We start from the raw sequence: 26890 nt of genomic DNA on the forward strand, positions 1-26890 counted from the left end.
AGTCCAACCTACCCACTGGGTCTATTCCTCCGCCTAGTCCCAAGTCCGACCCCATTAGTATTGTTCCTTTTGGTCCAAAGGAGGAGTACACTATCCGTATCAACCAAACTGATTTCATTAAAGCCAGAGAAGATCTTCAAGATACCATTGTCATCATCAGTAAAGGCGGGGCATCCATATCCCAGGTGAAAGATTGGATTTCCGAAACCACGAGGTTTCAGCCCGGAAATTATATTATCAAACCCTTGGGATACAATGAACTGTGGGTTAAAGTCTGCTCAGGTCTCAACCCGGAGATGTTATTAATGGCGGGCCATTTACATTCAGGGGGACCGGTAGCTAGAGTATTGAAATGGGAGGATTTCTCCATGTTCGGGAAAGAAAATATTTGGATTCAGGTGTGGGGCGTCCCCTTGGAACTCTGGTATGATGATTTTTTCATCTCCATAGCGGCACGGTTGGGGTCCTTTCTCGAGCTGGATAATAAGACAAAGCTAGAAGAGGAGCTAACCGTCATCAAAATGAGGGTGAGAAGAAAGAAGAGCTCCTCGCTTCCCCCGTTTGTTCGGGTCATGGTTGACGATTGCTTGCTCGAATTGTCGGTGGTCCGTGAAGTTCCCGAAGAAGTCTACCCTTGGTAGGGAGACCTCTGGCGAGTCAAGGAAGGTCCTCCCACGCCTCCGGTGATCGACCCGGCAACGACGACGAAGACATGCTCCAATTTCCCATACTCCAACGGACCACCATCACAAGCTCCTGTCAATGCTACTGCTCCCATTGGGGAAGGGGATCTCATCCCAGCCATCCGTAGGACACGCGGCAGCAGCGACCGACTCCAATCTTCTGCAACAGGTGACAATCTTCGAGACTCGCCCTCCGAATCACGGCGGAAGGAGATAGTGACAAGTGGCAAGCATGCTACGGTTGCGTGCGGGACTGCAGATCAGCCAGACGATTTTCTTCTAGACCGGGACGCGTGCAGGGTCCCGGGACGGACACGTCATTAGCCGACGTCAGGGTCATTTATTAGCCAGTCAGTCGAAGGCCCTTTCTCCAATGAAGTTAGACGCGTGTCCCTTAATGTCAGTACCTTGAGCCCTTCCAAGCGGTACGTGTCGTCTCGTCAACTCGGGTCACTTGCAATCTCTCCACACGTGCCATTTACTAGCTCATCGCACGTGCCTCTTCAGCCCATTCCGATCGGGCCTCCCACTTCGGATTCGGGTCTAGACGTGGATCATCTTCCGCCGTTTGATCCCAACGACCCTTCCTTTCCGCCTATCTCTTTACCTTTGGCCATTAAGCCGTTAATTCTGCTTCCTTCTCTTCCTGACTTCCCAAAAAATAGTCTGAACCATCCTGAATCCCCAATGGTGATCTGGAGGTCTCCAAATCTCTCTCTCTCCTCTTTATACAGCGAACAAGAATTTGCACTGTGATTCAGAAGACGAATTCTCGGGGAGAGAGTTGTCGACTTCTTCCTATTCAGATTACCAGTCTCGTCCGCAATCCCCCTCTTCCCCTTTTCCTTATGGGGAGTCTCTTGAGCTGGGCCCCATCACTCTCTTCCAAGATAATCCTCCGGGCGATGTGATTGTTGCAGAGCCTCTGCAGATTTGCGTGGACCTTCAACAGCATCATCAGGTACCCACTAATGTTAATCCAGTGGACGAAGACAGAGAAGATCTCATTGGAAAAATCCACAATAAGCGGTGGATCAGAGAAGCTATTGGACATGTGGGTAGATCTCTCGGATTGTCTTTCGGGGACAGGTTGGAGGACTACATAGCCTTATTTCAGTGTATTGAAGATAGAGGAAGACCCATTTCAGAACCCCGAACTCCTTCGAAACATACTCCCAAATTCGGTAGCAGTCGCGAGTTCCAGAGACTGGATCCATGTCCTCGTCTCAAATCAGTTTCCAAATCTAAGCAGAGGAGGCAGGGTAACTAGGGAAGGTCGGTTGCTTAATGAAGATCATCTCTTGGAACGTCAAGGGGGTGGGCTCTAACCAGAAAAGAAGTCTAATTAGAGCCTCTGTGAGTAGAAAAAATCCAGACATCCTTTGCCTTCGGGAGACTAAAGTTCCGGTATTCAAAGACAGCCTTCTCGCCACTCTCTGGAGAGCGTCTGATGTGAAGTGGATAGCGCTCGACGCCTCAGGTTCCTGCAGGGGCATATTGGTCGCGTGGAAATCTTCTAATTGGGATCTCCAATCCTCTTCGATTGGATCCTTCTCGGTGTCTGTTATTCTTAAAGATAAGTCTTCAAATTTTCAATGTCTTCTTTCCGCTGTTTACGGCCCTTCTGTTGATGCTGGTAGGTCTGAAGTTTGAGATGAGCTAACTCATGCTAGGCAGTCCTTCTCAGGTCCGTATTGTGTGGTGGGGGATTTCAATGTCATTCGGTTTGCAGAGGAGCACTCCCGAAGAAGAAGAGTTTCTCCGGCCATGAATCGATTCTCAGAGTGGATTCAATCCCAAGAGCTCATCGACCTTCCGCTCTCTGGGGCTAAATTCACCTGGACGAATGGTCGTAGGTTCCCCATTCAATCGAGATTGGACAAGTTTATTGTTTCTCCAGAGTGGATCGAGTCCTTTCCTTCTGTTCTCCAAATTGCGCTCCCTAGGACCACTTCAGATCATTGTCCTCTGATGTTGCTTATGGAAGAAGTCGATCGGGGGCCAAAACCATTTAAATTCAACTCCACATGGCTTAAAGTTGAAGGCTTCAGGCAGAAGATAGCAGAGTGGTGGGCGAGCTTTCAAGTGGAAGGTTTTGTTGGACATAGGCTAATATGTAAACTCAGATTACTAAAACATAAGCTCAAGGAGTGGCTTCAAGAGGAGTCATGTAAGAGAGAATCTGAATCGGAGGCCCTTTTCTTTGAACTCCAGCGTACAGATGTTGAAGTCGAAGGCATTCAATTGTCGGACGATACCCTGGGTAGACGCATACAAATCATACAGACTCTATCGACCAGAGCTCTAGAAGATGAGGCGTCTTGGAAAATCAAATCGAGATCCAGGTGGATTGCAGAGGGGGACAAAAATACCAAGTATTTCCACAACATAACTAATATGCACGCCCGGTCCAAGACCATTGTCAGTACCAAGGAAAATGGAGTCTGTATTGAGGATAAGTAGGCTATTGCTGATCTTGCAATTAATCATTTCAAAGCCCTGTTAAGTGCGGAAGTTCGGGTCAGGCCGCGTCTCGACAATGTCAGTTTTAACAGATTGGGGACTGCCGATGTTGATCTCCTAGAAGCTGAATTCACTGAAGAAGAGGTCAAGGCGGCAGTTGATTCCCTAAGTGGCGACAAATCTCCAAGTCTTGACGGATTCCCCATTATCTTCTTCCAATCCTTTTGGAAAGTGGTCGGCCAGGATGTTCTGCTATTCATCTAGGAGTTTTACAAAAGAGGCAGGCTGTCGAAAGGGCTTGGGGTGTCCTTCATCACCCGCATTCCTAAGGTGGCAAGTGCAAGTTCCTTTTCAGATTTCAGACCGATTAGTCTGATTAGGGGGCCCGTATAAGATTCTTGCTAAAGTCCTATACACGCGTCTTGTGAAAGTTATGGGGAAGTTAATCTCTCCTAACCAGAATGCATTCTTAAAAGGCAGGCAGATAACGGACTGTGCTCTTATTGCCAACGAGGTCCTGCATTCTTGTCAGAAGTCTGGTATGGAAGGTATTTTTTGTAAGCTGGATATAGTTAAAGCCTACGATCACGTAGACTGGGGCTTTCTTCAATATTTGCTTGCTCGTATGGGTTTTGGGTCCAAATGGAGAAGATGGATTGAAGCTTGTGTTGGTTCGGCCCACTTTTTTGTTTTGTTGAATGGTTCCCCAATGGGATTCTTCAAGAGTTCGAGAGGGTTGTGGCAAAGGGATCCCATTTCTCCTCTTCTCTTTCTCATCATCGGTGAAGCTTTATCCAAAATGCTATATAAAGGTCAAGAAGAAGGAATATTGAAAGGTATAGCTATGCCAGGGCTGCCCAATCCCATCACCCATATCCAATTCGCTGATGATACCCTCATCTTTTCTGAAGCTTCTGCAACATTCATCTCCAATCTCCGGACAGCTCTATTTTGCTTTGAGGCAGTTTCTGGTCTGCATATCAATATGGCTAAGTCGAAGTTATTCGGTATTAATGTGAATTCTGAGAAACTTGGAAGTTATGCAGCTTACCTAGGGTGCCCCGCAGACTCCTTCCCCACAACATTCGTTGGCCTCCCCCTCTCTTCGGGTTCCCCTCCTAAAATGATGTGGGATAGAATTATCTGTAAATTCCAGAAATATTTGGCGAAATGGAAATGCCGCTATCTGTCTTTGGGGGGTCGTCTTACCCTTATCAACGCTGCCCTCTCCAACCTTCCCCTCTACTTCACATCACTGTTCAGATGCCCTGCGTCCGTGTTGAAAGCCATCGACAATATTAGAAGAGATTACCTGTGGTTCAGAAAGGAAAATCAGAGCAACACTCATCTTCTAGAGTGGAAGGAAGTGTGCAAATTTTACAATGATGGAGGGGCCAATGTCAAAAGTCTGAGAAGAATGAACATGGCTCTCCTCGGCAAGTGGACTTGGAGGTTAGGAGCAAAATATGATGCCCTTTGGACAACGATTATTAAAGGGAAGTATGGCTCATCCCAGGGTGGTTGGTGGACTAAGGATTCCTCATCTTACAGGGCATCTCACTTATGGAAAGGTATTCTCAAGTCAAAACAGGTAGTGCTCCAAAATATTAGTTTCGAGCTGGGTAATGGGTTAGCCATCCGTTTTTGGGAAGATCTTTGGGTGGGGGACGCTCCGCTGAAGTCTCGGTTCCCTAATATCTTCCGGCTGGCTCCTGTTAAGAACATATTTATTTCAGACCGCTACTCTATATCGGCTGCTCAAACACTTTGGGACGTGAGATGTGCTAGAAATCTCATAGACAGCGAGATCCTCGAGTTCTTGGACCTTCTAACTTGCATCTCTGACACTATGCCGCAAATGCCGAGTCTGATATGCTTATCTAGAGGATAGATAAGTCAAGCTCCTTTACGGTCAAATCTTTTTATTCTTATCTCTCCCCTCCAAATTCTTATGTCGCTGCCTCCCCTTTCATTTGGAGATTCCCGGTGCCCCCCAAATTTATCTGTTTTGGGTAGCTTGTGGGCCATAACAGAATCCTGACTATAGATAATCTAAGAAAGAGAGGTATGATGCTTGTCAATATCTGTCTATGTTGTATGCGAGAAGCGAAATCGGTGGATCATCTTTTGGTGCATTGTCCCTTCATCTCTCAAATCTAGAACGACTTCTGCCTACGGTTGCGTTTCAACATTTTGTGGTGTATCCCAGATTCGGCCCATAATCTCCTATCTACTGGGTATGGTTTTAGGCTCAGTAAATCTAGAACCACCGTTTAGAGAATGGCCATTTTTGGCAATTTGGTGGTCAGTTTGGATAGAAAGGAATGATAGATGCTTCAACGATTCTTCGTCCTCAGTTTCCGCTATTAGGTCTAGAGCCAAGAGGTTGCTGGTTGAATGGGCGGTTAACGTCAAGGGTTTGAAAGGCTATGATCTTTGTTTTTTAGGGGGTTAATATTGCTCTGCTTACTTAGTAGATCTCTGTTTCTTTCTTGCTTCTATTTATTTTCTCTTTTTTCTATTTCTTAATAAAATTTCTCCGTTGCTTCTGTAAAAAAAACATAGACATATCTATTGAAGGACTAGAGAGTAGAGAGGCAAACAACAATAGGGGGTTTCTCCACTTCAAGGACTAGAGAGTAGAGAGGCAAACAACAATATTGGAGCTTGTAATTGGAGGTAAATGGGAAATTTAATTGGAGGTAAATGAATTGGGAGTAAATGGCTTACATAGTTGTGTTTGGATGAATGTAAATAAAATGTTTTTGAAATCCAAATTTTCTGTTTGGATGGGGGTATGGGAGGAATTGGAATGAATTTGATTTTTTCGGTATATTCGTAGGAGTATATGCGACATCCCAAATCAGCTTTAACATCCCAACTTAGCGTACATATGCAATATTTAATAGAATGATTGTAATAAGCCCACTGAAATATATGCTTTAGCAAAAAATGAGGAAATTTTGAGCCTCAGGTAAGCTACAAATGTAAGGATCACAAACAAGCAACTTGCCAACTTTTTTGACCGTCCATTTATATAGCCATCCTTTAGACAATTTGGATAATTCTTTTGGTGTGATTTTAGTGATGTAGCTAATCATTGGATTATTTTGAAGTATCATTAGCATGACACATGTGGCGGACGTGTGCGTAGCGGCACCCAGTGTTCGAAATTTCGGTATTGCGCTATGTATCGCACCCTTGGGATATAGAGGATCCTTACTCTTGCTCGGGTGGTAGACTCTCAGGAGTTTCAACACCTGGTCAAGGGTTCAAGTATCCATAGGTGGTGAAATTCCACTAGCGTGAGTGTGTGGGGTGTGCGTGCATATGTAAAAAAAAAAAAAAAAACCTTTGGGATACAGATACATATCGGTTATCACACGAGATATATCGTTTGTATCACATAATTTGTCGCACTTTTTGGGAAACATTGGGAAAATGATTGAATTTTTTAATGAAACTTTGGGTATTGTTAAAAAAGCCCTTAATATACACTTTTAAATCATAACATCTCAAAAAAAAAAAAAAAGATGCACATAATGAATTTCCTTTGTATAAGGTCCTAAGCTATGCTACGTTTAATTGAACTAATGCAACTATATTTAAATTGCATGCATGACATTTATAAATATATCGAAGTCATGTATGAAAATTGAAAACACAACCAATTCATTGAAAAGAAAAAGAAGTAAAAATTGAGAAATATACATATCAATGATGGGGACTGGATGTGGCCTAGACCCACATAAAGTTGCGCGGTGGCTCGTAATCATCGTCTCCATCTCGACGGGGCTGGGAATAATACTGTTGCTCCACAAATCAACAATATTGTACATAGGTCATAGTAGAGTAGTACCAGTTAAGATACTCCCTGACATAACGCTGGTACTCATCCTCTCTGAACTGAATCAATACGCCCATCCGTGGGTACTGCGTAATCGTCACAGTCCGTGTCTGATATGGATCTGGGAAAGGCTCATATGAAGCTCTTTAGTATGCATATTGCTGGCTATATCCATACTCCTGCTCATATCCATGCCCATTGCAGAAGTGAACTCCTGACCATAGTTGAAAAATGATGTGCTGTAACTGCTGGAGTCACTCGCCGCATATCCACTAGGTCCATATCCATGCCTATATTGTGGCACAGAACTCGAGCTACTCTCCTGTGATTGTGATTCAGATACATGTTATGGCCTGTAACTCGAGCTCCCCTCCCTTGTCCGTGATCCAAATCTAGAGCTACCTTGCCTGTCACGAACGCATGTGTCTCTCATGCATTTTTCCAGCAGCTCCTCAAAATCTGAAAGTTAAGAGTCTGCTTTTTCTTCAGTAGCTTTTGACGTGTCTTATTGTAAATAAGACAGGATCATGGTTCTTCTGTACGAGAACCATGGTCAGGGTCCTGCGTAGCATGATCGAAATTCTCCTCCCCAATGAAAGGGCTAAGATGCTTCTTGTCCGGACTCCCACCCGCACCGCCACCATCCCCGTCGCCATCATCATCATCATCATTGTTACTGTTATCAGAGTCATCATCACCTTTATCGCTGCCATCACCATCAATGGACCCATCCCCCGCATCACTCTTTGACACAGTCTCGGGCTGCCCTCCGGACTCCTCGTCAATGGGTCAAATGCCTCATCAGGAGACCTCTGCTACTCCACATGTGCGTCAACATCAATCCCTTGTGTCTCTGCCTCCGCCGCAACATGTGGCTTTGGTTGACCATCCGATTTATCTAAGTCATCTGACCTAACCCATTGGTAAACTGGGTCATCCTCCTCATTCTCAGCATATGCATGCTGTCCGACTGTCATCAGGTCCAGTCCGCGGAGCAGCCTCTCTCGTAACTTCTTATCGTAATGACAATATACTAGCTTTTGAAGCCTCTCATTCCCTAGTCTATTACATTTATTTGTGTGGATGGGGGAGAATGTATTCCAATTCCTTTTACAGGGTGACGAGGACACCGTCCGTGCAAGCACACGGATAACCAATCGCTGTAAAACTCGCAGTTAGTCCTGTACATGGACCACCATTCGCCTACATATCATAAAAATTTTCATTAATTTAGATTTTTTAAAATAATATGAAATTTAAGTTTACCACAATAACTCAAATGCCATCATGGTGTTTCTTGACTTCACCACAGGGTGGCACCCAAACATTCCAACCGCGTCGTGGAATTTAACAATCTATTGATGGCATATGGCAACCAAGATAAGTATAGAATGGAAGATAAGGAGAATGTAAGTGCGGAACATATTTACCTCACTACCAAAGGTGCCTTTCCCGTACAGTCAGGGAATAAGTGATCGTACACCTCATGTACAACCCTCTTTAATGAATTATCTTCATATAGATTCCGGTTGTAGTGGTATTTGGGATTCAGGAAATACGCTAAAAACCAACATCTATATATCAGTACAATACTCGTTTATTATTGCATATAAAAAAAAATCCATATAAGTACTTGCCAGCCTGATGTAGTGGGTGAGAAAGTGTCATTTCCTAACGGTCGTCTATTATTGCACGCACTCACTTATATGCGTTAAGAGCTTTAGCCTTAATGACCTCTTTCATCAGCCGTATGGACGGATACAGCGACCCCATAGACGGATTTGTACAACCCTCGTTTATGTGTAGTGAGTATTCTAGTGCCCATTTATGTGGTGTTGAGGATGGTGGACAATGAGACAAATTTGTCAATGGGGTTATATTTGTCCATACAACTGATGAAAGAGGCTATCAAGGTTAAAGCTCCTAACGTATATAAGTGGGTGCATGCAATAATAGACGACCATTAGGAAATGACACTTTCTCTACACTACATCAGGCTGGTAAGTACTTATATAGATTTTTTTTTTTTTTTTTTCTATATGCAATAATAAACAAGGGTTGTACTGATGTGTAGATGTTGGTTTTCAGCGTATTTCCTAAATCCCAAATACCATTACAGCCGGAATCTCTATGAAGATAATTCATTAAAGAGGGTTGTACATGAGTTATATGATCACTTATTCCCTGACTGTACGGAGAAAGACACCTTTGGTAGTGAGGTAAATATGTTTCACACTTACATTCTCCTTATCTTCATCTCAACCATTCCATACTTATCTTGATTGCTATATGCCAACAACAGATTGTTAGATTCCGCAACGCGGTTGGAATGTTTGGGTGCCACCCTACGGTAAAGTCAAGGAACACTATGATGGCATATGAGTTACTGCAGTAAACTTATATTTCATATTATTTTAGATGATATGCAGGCGAATGGTGGTCCATGTACGGGACTGATTACAAGGTTTTACAACAATTGGTTGTCCGTGTGCTTGCACAGACGGTGTCCTCGTCACCCTGTGAAAGGAATTGGAGTACATTCTCCCCCATCCACACAAATAAACGTAATAGACTAGGGTATGAGAGGCTTTAGAAGCTAGTATATTGTCACTATAATATGAAATTACGAGAGAGGTTGCTTCGCGCGAAAGCAAGAAGAAAAGCGCAGGAAGATCCACCAGACCTGATGACGGCCGGACATCATGCATATGTTGAGAATGAGGAGGATGACCCAGTTTATCAGTGGATCAGGTCATATGACTTGGATACATCGGATGGGCGACTAAAGCCACATGTTGCGGTGGAGGTAGAGACACAAGAGATTGATGTTGACGCACATGTGGAGCAACAGAGGTCTTCTGATGAGGCATTTGACCCATTGACGAAGAGTCCGGATGGCAGCCCGTAGCAGTCACTATCACGCGGGACATGTGGCGGGGAGGCATTGTCTGACACCGAGACTGAGTCAGAGAGTGATGCGGGGGATAAGTCCATTAATGGGGATGGCAACGATAAGGGTGATGATGACTCTGATAACAATAACAATGATGATGGTGGCGGCGCGGGTGGGAGTCAGGATAAGAAGCCTCTTAGCCCTTTCATTGGGAAAAAGAATTTCGATCATGCCATGGAAGACCCTGACCATGGTTCTCGCCCAGAAGAACCACAATCCCGTCTTATTTATAATAAGACACACGCGTCAAAAGCTACTGAAGATAAAGCAAACTCAGAAACTTTCAGATTTTGAGAAACTGCTGGCAAAATGCATGATGGACACATGCGTTCGTGACAGGCAAGGTGGCTCTAGATTTAGATCACGGATGAGGGAGGGGAGCTTGAGTTACAGGCCACAATATGGATATGGATCACAGTCACAGGAGAGTAGCTCAAGTTCTACGCCACAATATAGGCATGGATATGGACTTAGTGGATATGCAGCGAGTGACTCCAGTAGTTACGGCACATCATTTTTCAACTATGGTCAGGAGTTCACTTTTGCAATGGGCATGGATATGAGCAAGAGTATGGATATAGCTAGCAATATGGATACCAAGGAGCTTCATATGTGCCCTTCCTAGATCCATATCAGACACAGATTATGATGATTACGCAGTACCCATGGATGGGCATATTGATTTAGTTCGGAGAGGATGAGTACTAACGTTATGTCAGGGAGTATCTTAACTGGTAACACTCTACTATGACCTGGGCACAATATTGTCGATTTGTGGAGCAGCAGTACTATTCCCAGCCCTGCTGAGATGGAGACGATGATTACGAGCCACCACACAACTCTATGTGGGTCTAGGCCACATCCAGTCCCCATCATTGATATGTATATTTCTCAATTTTTACTTCTTCTTTTGCTTTTCAATGAATTGGTTGTGTTTTCATACATGACTTTGATATATTTATAAATGTCATGCATTCAATTTAAATATAGTTACATTAGTTCAGTTAAACATTGCATAGCTTAGGACCCTATACAAAGGAAATTTATTATGTGCATAATTTTTTTTTGAGATGTTATGATTTAAAAGTGTGTATTAAGGACTTTTTTAACAATCCCCAAAGTTTCATTAAAAAATTCAACCATTTTCTCAATGTTTCCCCATGTTTCCCAAAAAGTGCGATAAATTATGTGATACAAACGATATATCCCGTGCGATAACCGATACGTATCTATATCCCAAGGGTGCGATACATAGTGCAATGCCAATATTTCGAACATTGGATCTGATCAGACCTGAGCCAACCTTGCTTTTTGTCAAATTACACCCAACATGGACCTGGCCCAAATAAAATAGGTCGGGCCTGGGGCTGAAATCAAGGCCTGATTATTAAATGGATCTAGAACACTCTTCAACCAGACTTAGCCTGACCCATTTGCAGCCTGAAAGAGTGTAGTGGCTAGGCCTCTAGTGACTAGTCGTCATAGGTGATTCTTCCAACAGTAACTGGTGGGTGTCCTCCAGAGCTTCCTGTGGAGATTAGCTGACACTTTGGAATCAGCGATAAAATTGCTAATATCATTGTTTCTTTAACAATGTGCACCAAGAGAGCCTAATGCAGCTGACGATGAGAAGGTCTCTGGTTTTTAATATTGACCGTGCACAAGGTTCTTATCTTTCACACACACAAAAGAAGAAAAAAGGAAGAAAGAAAGGGGATAAAAAAAAAAAAAAAAAAGAGGTCTAATTTTCCTTAGTAGGACACTTTGTTTTTGTCTCTTTCTTCTTGACAACCAGAATCCCTCTTTTTGCTTTTTTTTTTTTTTTTTTTTTCTTCCCCATATTTAGAATTTGGCTATGGGAGGATTTAAGAATGTCTTAAGATAGGATTCTACAGATGGCTTAAGATGAGGGTTCAAGATTGGAGACATTTGGACTGTTATTGGGAGGTTTTTGGCTATTGCAAGTTGCATTGGTTTTTTTGGGAAAGTACAGGTGGATGGTTCTTACAGGCGATGGGCTTTAAGTTGTTGTCTTTGGAGAAATGTTTAGGCTACTAGATGCGATTGAATGTTTATTTTTATGCATCATTCTGTTAACCCAATCAAAATGGGTTCTTTACAACATGATACTTATCTTTATTTAGATCATTCTGGCAGGTACAAGATATCGTCAGCCCTGAAATTAATTCTGGGTTTATAATATCTTTTTCTTTTATCATGCTTTGGGACAATAACATCTTGTATATACTTTCGCGTTTCTTAAACCACTGACAACATTGGCATTGTCTATTATATGGAATGCAAGGGCAGCAAAAAAAACATGACTGCAGTACGCTGCCAAAGTACCAATTGTTCTTCCACAGCTTCCAAAGTGTGAATCATGATATTACATTGAGAACACAAAACCGATACTTTAACCAGGGGCCATGTGTGTTGGACCTTTGGTTTCTTGCTTGGTAGCTACTGCTGAATTTAGGTGTCTGCAAATATTGCTGCTATGGGTTGCCATATCTGCTTATTGCTGCTGCTATGTATTTTATGTTCAACTGTTTAAGTTGACATTACTTGGGATGGACTATCATCTGGTAGTCTAGTGTTTTGCATGCAATGAAGATCGTAGACTCTTAATGCATAGATACTTGACTACTAGAATATACTGAAAAGTGCTATGACTAACTCTCAAAGCAACTCAAGTTTATGTCAAGTAAATATAAATGTCAATCATTTGGCTCAAGTGCTTTCATACCTGTAAAATATTTTCTTAAAATGCTTTTAATGTGGCTGTTCTTTAATTTGATTTTTGTTCAGTTATTTGGAGCTGGCCATTTTGCGATGTTACCGCTTCCTGTACGACGGCTACACAGATACCCTTCAGCGTTTGACTATGATGATAAGAGGTGTAGCAGATCCAATAGCATCTGCCTACTGCCGTCTATATTTGGCCCACTGTGCACTGAGATTACCTCCATGTGATATAGGTAGAACACATTGATTTTCATTGAGATAAGCATGCATGTGCATCTATATGCCTATAAACAACACATTTATAAAAATTCAGATCCATTCGTGCAAGTATGAAAATTATCATCCATAAACACTAGCACTGGAATATAGCTGCAGATTCTTACTACTTAGGAAGATGGATAAATTTTGCATACCTACGTATATAAATTTGTGTCTCTAATATATATAATGCGAGCAGCCAGTGTCAGGATATTCCAAGCAATTAGTTTTTCAAATGGCTAAAACTTCATGTTATTAAAGGACATGGGAAGGGTTTTTAGGCAAAAGAACAGGCATTTAAGTAATTAGGTGAAGCCTGTTGTGTGCTAAGTGTATTCTCCACCAAAGAAACCTGCTTTTAGAAACCACTTTCCCTCCTCTCTATCACACAACTTACAGAACTATCTATCCTTTTCTCACATGTAATTCTCACGTATGGCCATCCACCCCACCCAAATTGTGGGGCATAGTATGGATGGATTATATCTCTAAAATCATACTAATCAGGCAATCGTAACCACATCCAATTGATGGCTATAAAATGGATTGTTGAGGTAAAATAACGACTTGTTCAAATTCTAAGGGCAAACTATCATGTTCTTAATGTAGGTTTTTAGGCTATGCTCCATCCACAGTTAGGTCACAATTTGTATGGTTTAGATTGTCCTACAAATACGTCATGTGTATGGTTGAGGAGTGGCCAATTGCCACCAGTTTTTAAATGATGGTGAACCATCATATGAATCTAGGGCACCAAAAAAATCACTCTTCACAACTACTTAGCCTCCTCACTCTCCCACTATTTGCAGATTAACTCCTCTCCACACATGCCACTTTTCCAGTACTTGTATACATGAGCGAAAACTTTTTGCTCAGCCTGTACTATATATTTAGAACATTGACATTCATAGTGCTTCAATTGTTTGATATGTTAACCTTTCTCATCATCCCTCTAATGCCCCTAGCATGTTTCTGAAACAATGTGACCAAAATCCTCAAACTTCCTGTGGTTAATGTCAGACCCCATTCAAATGCTTGTGTTTGTACCAAATTTTTTTAGTCTGGTTCTTAATTAACATCATTATGATCAAAATGCACCAAGTCACCATACAATAATCAGGTTCTTTCTTGTGCTGGATTATATCGTAGACTTGGTTCCTTGTTTTGTATAATGTCCCACACTTGGTGCTACTGTAAACAAAGTTACTTCATTCTGTCATGTCTTCTTCTGTAGGAAGACTTCTGACCCAAGCTGGTTAGGAACTAATAGTAGAATGTTGTGTCCCTAGCAAGATTAGAATGCTTTAGCAGCGGCGAAATCTTTATCTCTAAACCAATCAGGGAAGTAGAACAATGTTTGTTGCGTTGTAAGTTTATGAAGGCTTTTTTTCACTTACCACAGATAGTGCCTTTTGGAGACAGAAACCCAACCCCAAATAGCTGGGAAAAGGTATTATGATTAAGATGTTGCATTAACATTAATCTTTATGGATAAGCTTTCTGTTGGTTGCATTTTAGTTCCAACATGTTATAACCAAAAAAATCAGTGGAGAGGGTGAAAAACCTGTCCATTTCTTGGTGATCCATATGATGTGGAGCTTCTTATTGTTTTTGGAATAAGCTGAATCTTGATGCAAGTGCAACCATGAAGATTTTGATCGATAGTGTCTAGTTTCTTTTTGTTATGTCTTGTGCCACATAACATTTTTAGCACATGCATGATATTAGTACCCACAGCTGTCTTTCCTCCTATTTTCGTGATTTCTTCAAAAACCCTGGATGTCTCATTAAGGCCTTGATATATATTGGTGCCATTTCCCTTCTAATGCCACATGGTACATGGAAATAAATGTTGACCTTTGACTACTTGAGAGAGGGCGAGAGAGATCTTCAGCTCTCTTTCGCACCTTATATTATTGCCAGAGATGCTTTTGGATCACATGATTGGATACTTATGGAACACTTTTCCCTTGTTCACAATCAAAAGTTCCAAATTATATCTTTTGGCATTGAACAATTATTTTCCAGTGGTCTATTTAGTAATAAATTGTGCTTAGGCAACAAATCAGTATCTTGTCTCATTTTAAAATTTTCCATTGGAATGGAAAAGTTGCCTGCTTCGTCATATTGAGAAGAGATGGAATACTCCACCTCATGTTCAGAATTTCATATGTTTACTACCATTAATTCAGGTGCTTACCTTTAAAGGAAAAAAGAATGCCAGGTGCCTGATGATTCAACACAGGATTTCCTTTTTGCCCATATTGATAGGCTTGTTCATAATGATTCCTAGTCTTCTCAATTGCAATACTTAATGGTTTATCAAATAATCGATGCTTTTTTTCATTCTTTTAACGGTCCATGATCTCTTCCTTGTTCATCTGTAACTTTTCTTCTTTTTTTTTCCTTTGGAATTCTGTAACAGGATTTCTCATTATTTCAATTAAGGACATCACTACTCTATTGACACGGATTATTACGGGAAATCAAAGCAGTCATGGAAATTCTTCTGAGAATAGAAAGTTGCTTATCGCCTTGTTGGAGCCTACCATTGAATGGATTACAAAATGCATATTTAAGCACACTTTTCAGGTTAGTGGGGCAAATGTGAAAGTTATTCATGTAATGATTGGGTCCATTGCATACAAAAATGATGTTGAAATTTCATTTTTGTGTCTCACCTATGTGATGGTCCAACTATTGAACTAATCAAATTCAACTTTACACACACAATTGCTTTTTGTTAGCATGTACTACTTTTATGCAAATGCTCTATTCTCCAAAAGTCTGTTGTGTGCTGTAAGTTGTATTTAATACATTCTAACATCATTATTCAATTATGTATAGTACTATTTGGAGTTTGAATCTCTTCACTTGTCATCGTTGATGGAGCTTTAGTTCTTCAATCAGGAAATTGGATTAGTGGTTTTAGTCCCTGAGAAAGTGTTCTGAATTGTAGTCCTTATGTTTAAAGGGTAAGGGTTTATACATCATAGCCACACTGATATAATGTTCTCAGTCTATGCACTAATCCATTTATCAAGCTAATAGTCTTCCCTTAGGGTTGGACTACTAAATATAGGATAGCTGCCTGGATTGTTCTTTTTATTCTTCACCAAGGCCTTGTCCAAGTATCGCTTTCAGTGGTAACAAGCAGGTTGATCTATGGAGTTTTGATGCGGATGCCTTGGACAAAATTATGCCAGGGGATGAGATCAGTCTCATTATGATGATGGTGACCTGGGCTCCACCAGGTTTTTACATGTGAGCAACCCATGGACCCCACTAAATGACTAAATAGATTATGGTGAAATCCAACATGAGAACTGTATGAACATACATATTGTGAGTGCACCAGCAGCTTAAATAGGTCACCATTTTTTTTTCAAAAGGTAATGCAATTTTTATTAAAGAACACCGAAGGGTGAAATATTTACAACAAAAGACCCACCTGTTCTAGCCACTCACTAGCGCGAAAGGCAAAAATACGATTAACCTGTTTGACAGGATTTTGGCCTTCTTAAAGACCTCCTTCGCTGGCTCATGGGTGTCCTAAAGGATTATGTTGTTGCTTTCCCCCCGTTGAGACCACAAGATCGCTAGCAAGACTAGCTTCCAAGCTACCCTTCCTTTCCTCCACCCCTTCTCTGTGCCAAGCTTGAAGATAAGCTTCAACAGAGACCGGCATCACCCAATGCATAGTGAATATAGCTAGGAATCCATTCCAAACTGTCCGAGCCACCACATAGTGAATGAACAACTGGTTCACTAACTCCATGCCCTTTATGCACATAATGCAACATTGGGTATCACCATTGAATGTTGTTTGCAAATTATCAATAGTCAACACTCTGTTTCTTCCAACAAGCCATGCAAAAGCTGCCACCTTTGGGGGAGTCCTATTGGATTAAACATGGGAAGTAAGGGCACACCCTGTTTGAGATGACCTAGCCGAGAGCACCTTGTAGAAGGACTTAATTGAGAAATGGCCAGATTTAGATCACACCACGGAATCCTGCACACTAGACCACGGTCTACTATGAGGAAGACGTATCAAAAGCCGAGCAAACTCCACTTCCTCATCAGACAAATTCCTTTTGCATGGTGGGCACCGAACACCCAAACCTTTAGAAGTGTCGAAACAATGATCAACAGAGACCATTCCATCTGGGGCAAGACCATACATGGGAACTCCTCTTGAAGAGGATGGTCGCCATCTTTGGCCTTGGAGGATCGAGATTGTGATACTTGAGCAGTTTTGCCTTAGTGAGCCCAACACCTATATGAGAGTTAGTTGTCTTTTAAAAATAATAATAATAATAATAATAATAATAATAATAATAAATCTTTTAAATAAATGTGAATTAAGCTTAGTTAGATGTTTCTTTATTACTAGGTTTTTGCTTAGGGATTAAGCCAACATGAGGGTATATTAAATATTTTAGTTTGTCCTACTTGAGTTATCTAATTGTTTTTTGGTACATAAATTGAAGGACTACAATTAATCCTATTGGCTCCTTCGCGGAATACCCCATTTTCGAGGTTAACATCCGAAACCTACTCGGCTCTGTTGTGGTTTCCCTGTTGATGGTGTTTTTTCTTAATTTTCTGCTAAAGTAATCGCCAAATCACGGAACATGATTATCTTACGTAGATTTTAGTCATCATCACCGTCTCTTACCAAGATTTTAGATGTCGGTATTGGGGGCTAATTGGATGTGCCAAAAAATGACACGATACGGAATACATATCAGATTATGCATATGACTTTGTTTTTTGGTTCAAAAAATTTGGGAAAATTATCATGAAAATAGGAGAAAAATGAAAAGTAGTATATTTACGTTGTTTTTTTCTTCTTCTTTTTTACATGGCATGAATGCTATTTAAGACCTTTCTTTGATAAGATGACGTCTTTCAACTTGAACCACGGAATTAATGTCGACCAAATAGGTCCTAATTGAACACTAATCAACCATGAATTGGTGGATTAGCGCCGCCCCCCGCCCCAAAAAATAAAATAAAATAAATAATAATAATAATAATAGTAAATGATGGTTTATCCCTTCTTCTAACTTTCACATAATGGTTCATTTCGCTTTGATTCATCAAATCCCAATTAAAGCTTGTGTTTTGATCCTCATAATTGGCCTAGATCTAGTTTAAAATAATCTTCTTAGTTTCCATCATGGTTCAAATGGAGTGGAAAAACGAGAAGAAAATTAGGAAAGAAAATTCGAAATGGGCCTTAGGACTGTATCAGGTTTGTGTTGCTTGAGTTATCTCATTGTTTTCCAGTATGTAAATTGAAGGACTACAATCGATCTTGTTGACTCCTTCGCAGAATCCCCCATTTTCGAGGTCAACATTTAAATCCTTGAGTCTGTTGTGGTTTTCCTGTTGATGGTGTTTTTTCTTAATTTTCTGCCAAAATAATCGACAAATCACAAAACATGAATATCTTGCATACATTTTGGTCATCACCGCCATCTCTTACCAAGATTTTAGATTTTGGTATGGAGGCTAATTGGCCTTGCCCAAAAATGACATGATATGGAGTGTATATCAAATAGGAGAAAACTGAAAATTATTAGATTCATGTCTTTTTTTTTTTACATGGCATGAATGTTGTTTAAGACCTTTCTTTGATAAGATGACGTCTTTCAACTTGAACCGTTGAATTAATGTTGACCAAATAGGTCCTAATTGAACACTAATTAACCATGAATTGGTTGATTAGGGTCCACTACATTGAAATACAACAAAAAGAAGTTTAAAAAGCCAAAAAATAAAATAAAAAATGATGGTTTATCCCTTCATGCAACTTTCCCAAAGTGGTTCATTTCGCTTTGATTCATCCAATCCCAGTTAAATCCTATGTTTTGATCTGTAGAATAGGCCTATATCTAGTCTAAAATGACTTCTGAGTTTCCTTCATGGTTCAAATGGAGTGAAATAAAATGAGAAGAAAATTAGGAAAGAAATTTCGAAATGGGCCTTAGGACCGTATCAGGCTTGTCCTGCTTGAGTTATAAGGATTACAGTCGACCCTTTTGACTCCTTGGCAGGATCCCCCATTTTACTTTGTTGTGGTTTCTCCATTGATGTTGCTTTATATATATATATATATATATATATATATAATTTTAAAAATTTGCTGCTAAAGTAATTGCCAAATCACGGAATGTGATTGTCCTGGATAGATTTTGGTCATCATCACCATCTCTTACCAAGGTTTTAGATGTCGTTATTGGGGGCTAATTGGTTATGCCCAAAAATGACACGATAAGGAGTGTATATCAGATAAGGGCTAATTGGGAAAATTATCATGAAAATAGGAGAAGTGAAAAGCACAAGATTTGTGTGTGTGTGTGTGTGTGTGTTTTTTTTTTTTTTTGACATGGCATGGATAGTGTTTAAGACCTTTCTTTGATAAGACGACATCTGTCAGCTGGAACCGCTAAATTAGTGTCAACCAAATAGGCCCTAATTGAACATTAATCAACCGTGGATTGGTAGATTAGGACCCACTACATTGAAATACGACGCCACGAAGTTGAAACACCTCCCCTTCCCCCCCCCCCCCAAAAAAAAAAAAGGTGATGGTTTATCCCTTCTTCCAACTTTGCCAAAATAGTTCATTTCGCTTTGATTAATCAAATACCAGTTAAATCTTGTGTTTTGATCCTTATGATAGACCTAGATCTAGTCTAAAATGACCTTCTAACTTTCCTTCATGATTCAAATGGAGTGGAAAATTGAGAAGAAAATTCGAAATGGGCCTTAGGACTGTATCAGTGTCAATACAGACCGACATGAGCCTTTCTTTGTGACAACCACACCCCTATATATCAGAGGAGCTAATACAGTTACGACTTGCGATACATCTAACATGGCCTCATTGAAATTGTCATTTTTTAGAACCACGTCTCTTAGGCTAAAACCGGACACCTCTTCGCTAGAACATGAATTGGGTCCACTTTCAATGTTAGCTAGCCATTATTTTAACACCTCTCTTTTGAAGTGGTTCATGAGTTGCCTTAATGCTTTATGATATCCATTATTTGTTATGTTCATGCATAATAGATGCTTCTCATGTCTCTTGGTTCTTGTTCCCTTCATATCTATATGTACATATCCTTCTTCTTTTTTTATTCCTTTCTCAGTTGCTAACTGCAAATATAAGTAGTACAACACACTTATATTTAATTGGTTGAAATTTCCATTGTAGTGGAAGGTCAATGATATTCTTGTGGAGCTTGGATTGTGGACGAATCTATCAAAGATGACTGGGAATGTCCCATTTATTTCAATAGTCTTGTATCACCTCCTCAAGGAACTTCCAGATGAAGTTGTTTATAGTAATGCCTTGGAGATTGTACATCTGATTGAGTGCAGTAAGGATATTTCCATTGATCAGGTAAAGTGACATGAACATCTCACCATTTTATGTTGGACATGTTAGTAATTGTAACAGGTGCTCCTTTATAAGCAGTTTTTGATATGTCAGCATACAGTATTTGAACTACAGGCTGCTTGGACTTAAACTCTGTGAAAGCAAAGCCCAATTGGATTCTGTCAGTGCCATACTGGATAAGGTTTTTCAGGTATTCGAGCTTGTATTTATTACGTTAGTAATGCAGGTTTCTGTTTTGCTCTTGCATTTATCCTCCTACAGTCTTTGTAAACATGTGAGGGTTCTCCCATCTTAATTGTCAATACATACTCTGCTTCTTTCTTTTTTCGGTTTTTCGATTTTGAGCATTTTGTGACAATTTTATTGTCCCTAGTCACAAAGGCCATCTTAGTAGCACAATTATTTCCCGGCGATTTAGCAACAGAATGATTATCAACCTTAATGGGCTCTGTCCTCTATATGAAGCAAGGAGTCTGTAGTGACCTACATGTCCTTCTACATGGGTTTTCATCGAGGAAACACCTGTAATTCCCATCTGGGATTTCTCATGAGAAACACACCAAAGTGAATGTTTCAGAGCCCAGACTAGTTGGTCAGACAGTCCAGTTTGGACTGAACCGGCTACAAAAATGTGGGTCAGTAACCCTACAACTTTTAACTAAGTATATCTCAATCCTCAATAATCAGCCTACCATATTATTTATCAAGATTTTCGTATCTTTAAGAATTTATTAAAATTTTAGTTATTTTGCTATCATTTTTTTGAATGGTAACTTTTAAGTTTATCAATCCTCATACTATATCCCACACGCATGTAGATTGGCACATGTCAGCCCTCTCTCGGGCTGCTTTGCGTGTGGAAATGAATAAATCTCCTGCACGAACCTTTTCTGGTCGCACAAGAGAGCTTTTTCCGCATGTTAATTTGCGGAACGGGAGTTTACTTCTAGTTCCCCATTCGAAAAGTTTCGACCTAGAGCTGGAGAAAGCTGCTAACGGCCTAACGCCCTCAGTCTAAGCTTGGAAGCTGTAGATTTGCACCATTGATAGCTTCGTGATGCCGATGCAGGCCCTCGACTACAATCCCCCTCCCTCCATTGCGATGACGGCTGAAGAAATTGCAGATCCAGGCTAGAAACTGGTGATGGTAGACCGTGGAGAAGCTGACATGGGGTATTTGCTCGCAAGAGATTCTCTAGAAGAAGGGGCGATTTTGACACGGCTCCACGTGACTACGGCTCACAACGCTCCTGTTGAAGGGAATTTTTGCAATCAATTGGGCTTGATACTCCTAACCATTGACAACTTGAGGAAAGGGGCCATGATCATCACCAACTGTGTTCGCAAGATGAGGAGACAGTGGATCACCTATTTTTACAGTCCTTTCTTGTCTCTGATCTGGTCGGATATTTTGGGCTGGTTCAAAATGTGGTGGACCATGCCGAATTCGGTGGATCGTTGCTTGCTTGCGTGACACAGAGTCCACCTTCCCAAGTACATTAGGACTCTTTGGAGAATGATCCTGCTTGCGTTTTGGTGGGCGGTTTCAGAAGAGCGGAATGCTAGGTGCTTCGATAACTCCATCAAGACGATGGGTAGTATTTCTCTTTGCAATCGATGACTAGTTTGCGAATGGGCTGTGGCTGCCCCATAATCAGGGGTTGTAATTCTTAGGGTGGTTGCTGGGTCGCTGTCTCAGTGCCCTTGCCGCTGCCCCCCACTCTTTTTTTTGTTTTGTTTAGTTCCCCTTTTTAGTAAAAATCGTCATCTTTCAAAAAAAAAAAATTTTATGTTTCTCTAACTTTCTACCCTTTTCATACACATTCACATGTTTGAATTGGTATACTCTTATTTTCAAATATTGGTTCTTAGGCAGAGATTTTATCCATCTGTTAACTAACAACTGTTTCCACTTATTGCTATTGCATAAACTTAATAAATTATTAGCAATTTGAGGCATTCAAATACTGAAGGACTAGGTTCCTCAAATTATATCCATTTTCCTGCTACGTTATTGATGTGGGAAAAATAACTAGGTTAGTTTGATATCCGCTGTCTTATGTTATGCATTTCTTTGTTCATTCTAGTCGGGTCACTGGTGTCTATTGTATCTCCTGCCACAGGTGTTTACTCGATATGATGACCTTAATGAGTATTTGAAGGTTGCAGATGCTTACTTGGATATTGTCCTTCAACTTCAAATGGTATTTTTAATGGGATCATGACTAAGGATCTTCCGTTTGGTTTCTTTCATCTACTTCCATTCTTTCTGTTCTAATGATTCCATTCGGTCTTTAATCATATTCTCTTGTTACATTTTGACTTCTTTAGCTTTTCTTGCTGCATTGGCATTCTAAAGATGAGGTTAACTATTAGATTAAGCTGGCAAATTTTCCTCTTTTGTTGTTTTTCTTATGCTTTGGATATTCAAAATTCAGAGCGAACTTAGTTTTTTTGAAATCATGGCATCGGATTATGTTGTTAATTTACTACCTATACAACTAGTCCAGCACTATGTTAAAATCTCATTTTGTTCAGTGAACTTTCTAAGCCCACACACATGTACAAGCAAGCTCATGCACATGCCATACATCCACCACTTGGCAAATCGGTATGGGATCCAAATTCCGATCCATTCATTGGAGAGGTACTGCTATGTAGATGCTCTTGCCCAATAATCAGGTTGGTCCACTCATCAGGTGGGCCACAGTTTATGAAACCAATATGTGACTTCAAAAAACTTTAATAACTTGACTGAAGTTTTTTTACCCATCCAACTGCTTCTAAAATCATCGCTCACCTGCTGAATGGAACATATTTATTTCCATGCAATTACATCTAGGTAGTCAATCCCACCTGGTGGACAACTTGGATTTTGCCCCTGTACCTTACGCTGGGACTTGTGGTGGCATGTGCATGAGCTGCCTTGTACACATTTTTGGGCTTAGCAAAGCTCTTGTTCACTTAGGCTGAATTTAGCTAGTCAATATTTGGTTATTGCCAGTGGAGGTTTGAACAGGAGATTGCTTCGATTTGCTGACTTCTAGTACTAAGTCATCTTAGAAAGAAAAAAAAAAAACCACTTTATGTTATAAAAATACCAAATCCCTGAAACCAAACCATTGTGCACAAAACTTACACACACACACACACACACACACACACACACATATTGCATTATTTCATTCTTTACCATGATAATTTGTCCATGTTGTGGTAAACCTGCAGGGATTAGTTTTGTCTGTTTCCAGGATTTAAAGCAGTCTCTAAGCTGTTTCAATCTATTATCACTTTGGTGTTGTAAATTTGAAGTCTCTAGAAATAATAGTAAATTTCCGACAGTATTCCAGATGAGCCATCAGCCATCTTATTGTATGAATTTAATTAACCAGGAATTATTGTGGAAAATACCTGCTTTGGTTATCCTTTTTCCACCTGAAGTCTATGAAATGTTAGTTAGAAGGTATGCATTTGATGTTTTGTTCTACCACATGTTTAGTTATTTTAACCAGCTCTTTAATACTATAATACTATTTTTCTCTATATCAGTTAATGAGAGATCTGTTTAGAACCATCCATGGTACAAGCTCACTTAAGCACATAGTCCAGGTTGACTCAGCAAGGTGTATGATTGTTTGCAACCCAAGATAGAACTGGATAAGAGAATGAGAGTAGCTACAATTTTTATTTTTTTTTGGAAGAAAGGGTTTTGCTTTGATAAGGATCCCAGTTGCCAATTGAATCAGTTGGCTGGTTTTTACTTGATCAAATGACTCTTCCTAGATTCCTCTATCTATTTCATTTCATCCTGAGCTAACAAAGGATATTCTTTGACCTGTATCTCTCCTTTTCATGCTCTGTGGAATGTGAACAGGAGTTTTTGTCATGAAACCTTTTTTTTTTCCAGGTCATTAGATGTTTATGTTGGCATTTTAAAGTATTATTCACTGAATATGTGGCTTAGGTTCTTTTGTTTTGTGCATGGATATTGCCATTTTAGTCTCATATTTTGAGTATTGTAGCTGCACTTGTATAAGTTCTCTTTTACGATTCACATACTATCTCAGATAATCATAACTTCATTTTAGATGATATTTCTAGTGGACATGCAATAAGGTCAATGACAGTATGAAGCTTTGTATATTTTCAGGAGCTTTGCTAAGCCTAAAAACATGTATAAGGCATCTAATCTAAACACAACCACATTTGCGAGTGTGGCATATGGCCATGAGATCCAAGCCATTCATCAGATTGTCCCATCATGTAAATTCCCTGGAGCAGAAATTAGTCTGGTCTACCCATTCGCATGGATGACAAATCCAGAAATAGGACGGCTTAGAATCACTTGGCCAAGTTTCTGTCATCTGCCCATTTGTTTGTTGGCCCACCTGATGAGTGGACCAGACTAATCCTGGGCCACAGCATCTACATGATGGGACCTACTTGATGAGCAGGTTGTATCTCACATGTGTGCAGCACCAACACATGGTGGCTTCTTGATGGGCTGCCTTGTACATTCGTATGCTTATCAAAGCTCTTTTTCCATGCATGAGTGGATGTATGTAAGAAAGCATGCATACATGTATGTACATCTTTGTATGTGTGCATGATGTATGATTTCCGTGCTAGTTTCCAACTAAAAATTGCTATCTCAATGACAGGGTAACTATCTGGCGATCATTTTAGATGGTATTTCACTGCGTGCTTCTAATAAAAAAGCCACTGAAAATGAAATGGAAAGTTTACAATCCATTCTGATTAAGATTCTTACTCATTTGAGTGATTTGGAAGAGGCATTTGCTTTGGTAAGATTCTTCCTCAATGCAATATCAGCAGCATGACATCAATTTCTTGTTGAGCATGTGCTAGCTTTTGTAGTGGCAGTATGTAACAACAGTTCTTTCTAGTTGTAAGTTGGTTTGTAAGTTGGATGAAGTTGATTGTTTTGAGTTTTAGCAATTATAATCACAATAAGCATCACAGTGGCAGAAGCCATGTCAACATAATGTTGCATATGTGGCATATTTTTTCATAACTCTTCATTTATTACGGGGATGCATGCTTCACCTAGGATATTTCGAAGTGTTGTATTAGAAAAGAAACATGTTGAACTTGGTTCTCCATGATGCCAATACATGTAATTTAATAATGGGTCTTTGAGAAGTGGCATTTTTCTGCATGTTGGGCTTCAGTTTTGTTGATAACATTTTCTGATAAGCAACTGAAATTTTATTGAAGAAAGAGAAAAATGTAAAAGCTAAGAAAGAGGCAAAGAGGTTTGGACCATTTGGCATCAACTAGCGCAAGTAACCCACTCTTCATTCCATCTCTGGCAAGAGAATTGGCAACCTTATTTGCCTTAATCATAACAGGGGAAAATTACATATTTTGAATGTCTTTGAGGGCAAACAAAACCTTGCTCTGACACCCATTTGATAATATTGCGAGAATCACATTCCCCTATTAGACTCGATATTGAAGATATAAGAAATGCATAACCATTGATGAAGGGCTCAGGATTCTGTCCCATTCAACACTTTAATCCATATAGCTTCTTCCACAAGTTAAATGCTTAAGTTTGTGGTGTTGTTTCATATTTGTTCCTTTTTCCATTGAATTATAGAGTTCATACAGATCTTAAAACTTCCAAGATTAAGTCAAGCATTTTGCAGAGAAGCCTTATCCTAAAAACTTGACATACCTTAATTAAATTTGAGTTAAAGGTGAACTTTATGGAGTTGGGTGTCAACTATCTATTGTGGGAGCAGGTGGTTTAGGACTAGAATGGGCAACGAGAATGAGGTTTGGTTCTTGAGTTATGCTTTTGTATGAAGATTTTGGTTATTTGGGCCCTCAATGATATGGATTGTATAGTTTTTTTTTTTTTCCATGACATCTCCACAATGATATGCTATGTTCACTCGTTGATTGTAATCAACCTAGGTAGTGGACTATTAGATAGCCTCTTGATTGTTATCAACCTATGTAATAGTCTATTGCATTGTGCTTATGGGAGTTTTATGCTCACATTGCCAATCCCCAGCCCGGATAAAGGAGGAGGTGCAGCAGGTGTCAAACTTATGCCATAAATTCCAACATGAATCCGAACAATATGGCATGCCAAACTCAGCCCTTGATAGAGTGGAATGGCAGAAAAGGATTTATGTAGCTGACCCCAATTAGTTGGGATTAGGCTTTGATGATGATGACATCTCCATACCACTATCCATTTGGGGTTTCAACAAACCTATTTGATTGTGAACGTGCAATATTTTCTAATGATCTTTTGGCAATGCCATATTACTAATATCCGTTATGTGATTTGTCTTTGTTCTGAGCTTATTATGGAGTGATTTTCTTTGAAATCTTTTTCCATCATAAAGTGTCTTTAATGTAGTTCACTTAAATTGAATATTTATTTGTTTTGAAGTTTATCTAGGTTCCCTGTTTTTTTTTTTTTTTGTCCTAACAATTTTTCATTTAATCTAGCTCTAAACTTCATGTGGAGATAGACTTGTACCCACAGT

The 26890-nt window shown here is 40.1% G+C and overlaps 1 protein-coding gene across 5 annotated transcripts in view; it reads left to right on the plus strand.

The window, feature by feature from the left end:
* The window catches only part of LOC131240743 (uncharacterized), a 60266-nt gene that overhangs the window by 16760 nt on the left and 16616 nt on the right, over nt 1–26890 (plus strand). For 3 of the 5 annotated variants that reach the window (XR_009168858.1, XM_058239182.1, XM_058239179.1), the window contains 6 exons: nt 12755–12924; nt 15375–15541; nt 20178–20366; nt 20464–20553; nt 22487–22567; nt 25025–25168. Coding sequence is in view for 4 of the 5 variants with exons in the window: in XM_058239182.1 (XP_058095165.1) it covers nt 12755–12924; nt 15375–15541; nt 20178–20366; nt 20464–20553; nt 22487–22567; nt 25025–25168 (841 nt within the window). In the remaining variant the exon portion in view is untranslated. The remainder of the gene's footprint in view (nt 1–12754; nt 12925–15374; nt 15542–20177; nt 20367–20463; nt 20554–22486; nt 22568–25024; nt 25169–26890) is intronic. The other 2 variants (XM_058239180.1, XM_058239181.1) reach the window with 2 other exon arrangements.

Source organism: Magnolia sinica, chromosome 3 (genome assembly GCF_029962835.1).
Source record: "Magnolia sinica isolate HGM2019 chromosome 3, MsV1, whole genome shotgun sequence".
Classification (NCBI taxonomy): Eukaryota; Viridiplantae; Streptophyta; class Magnoliopsida; order Magnoliales; family Magnoliaceae; genus Magnolia; species Magnolia sinica.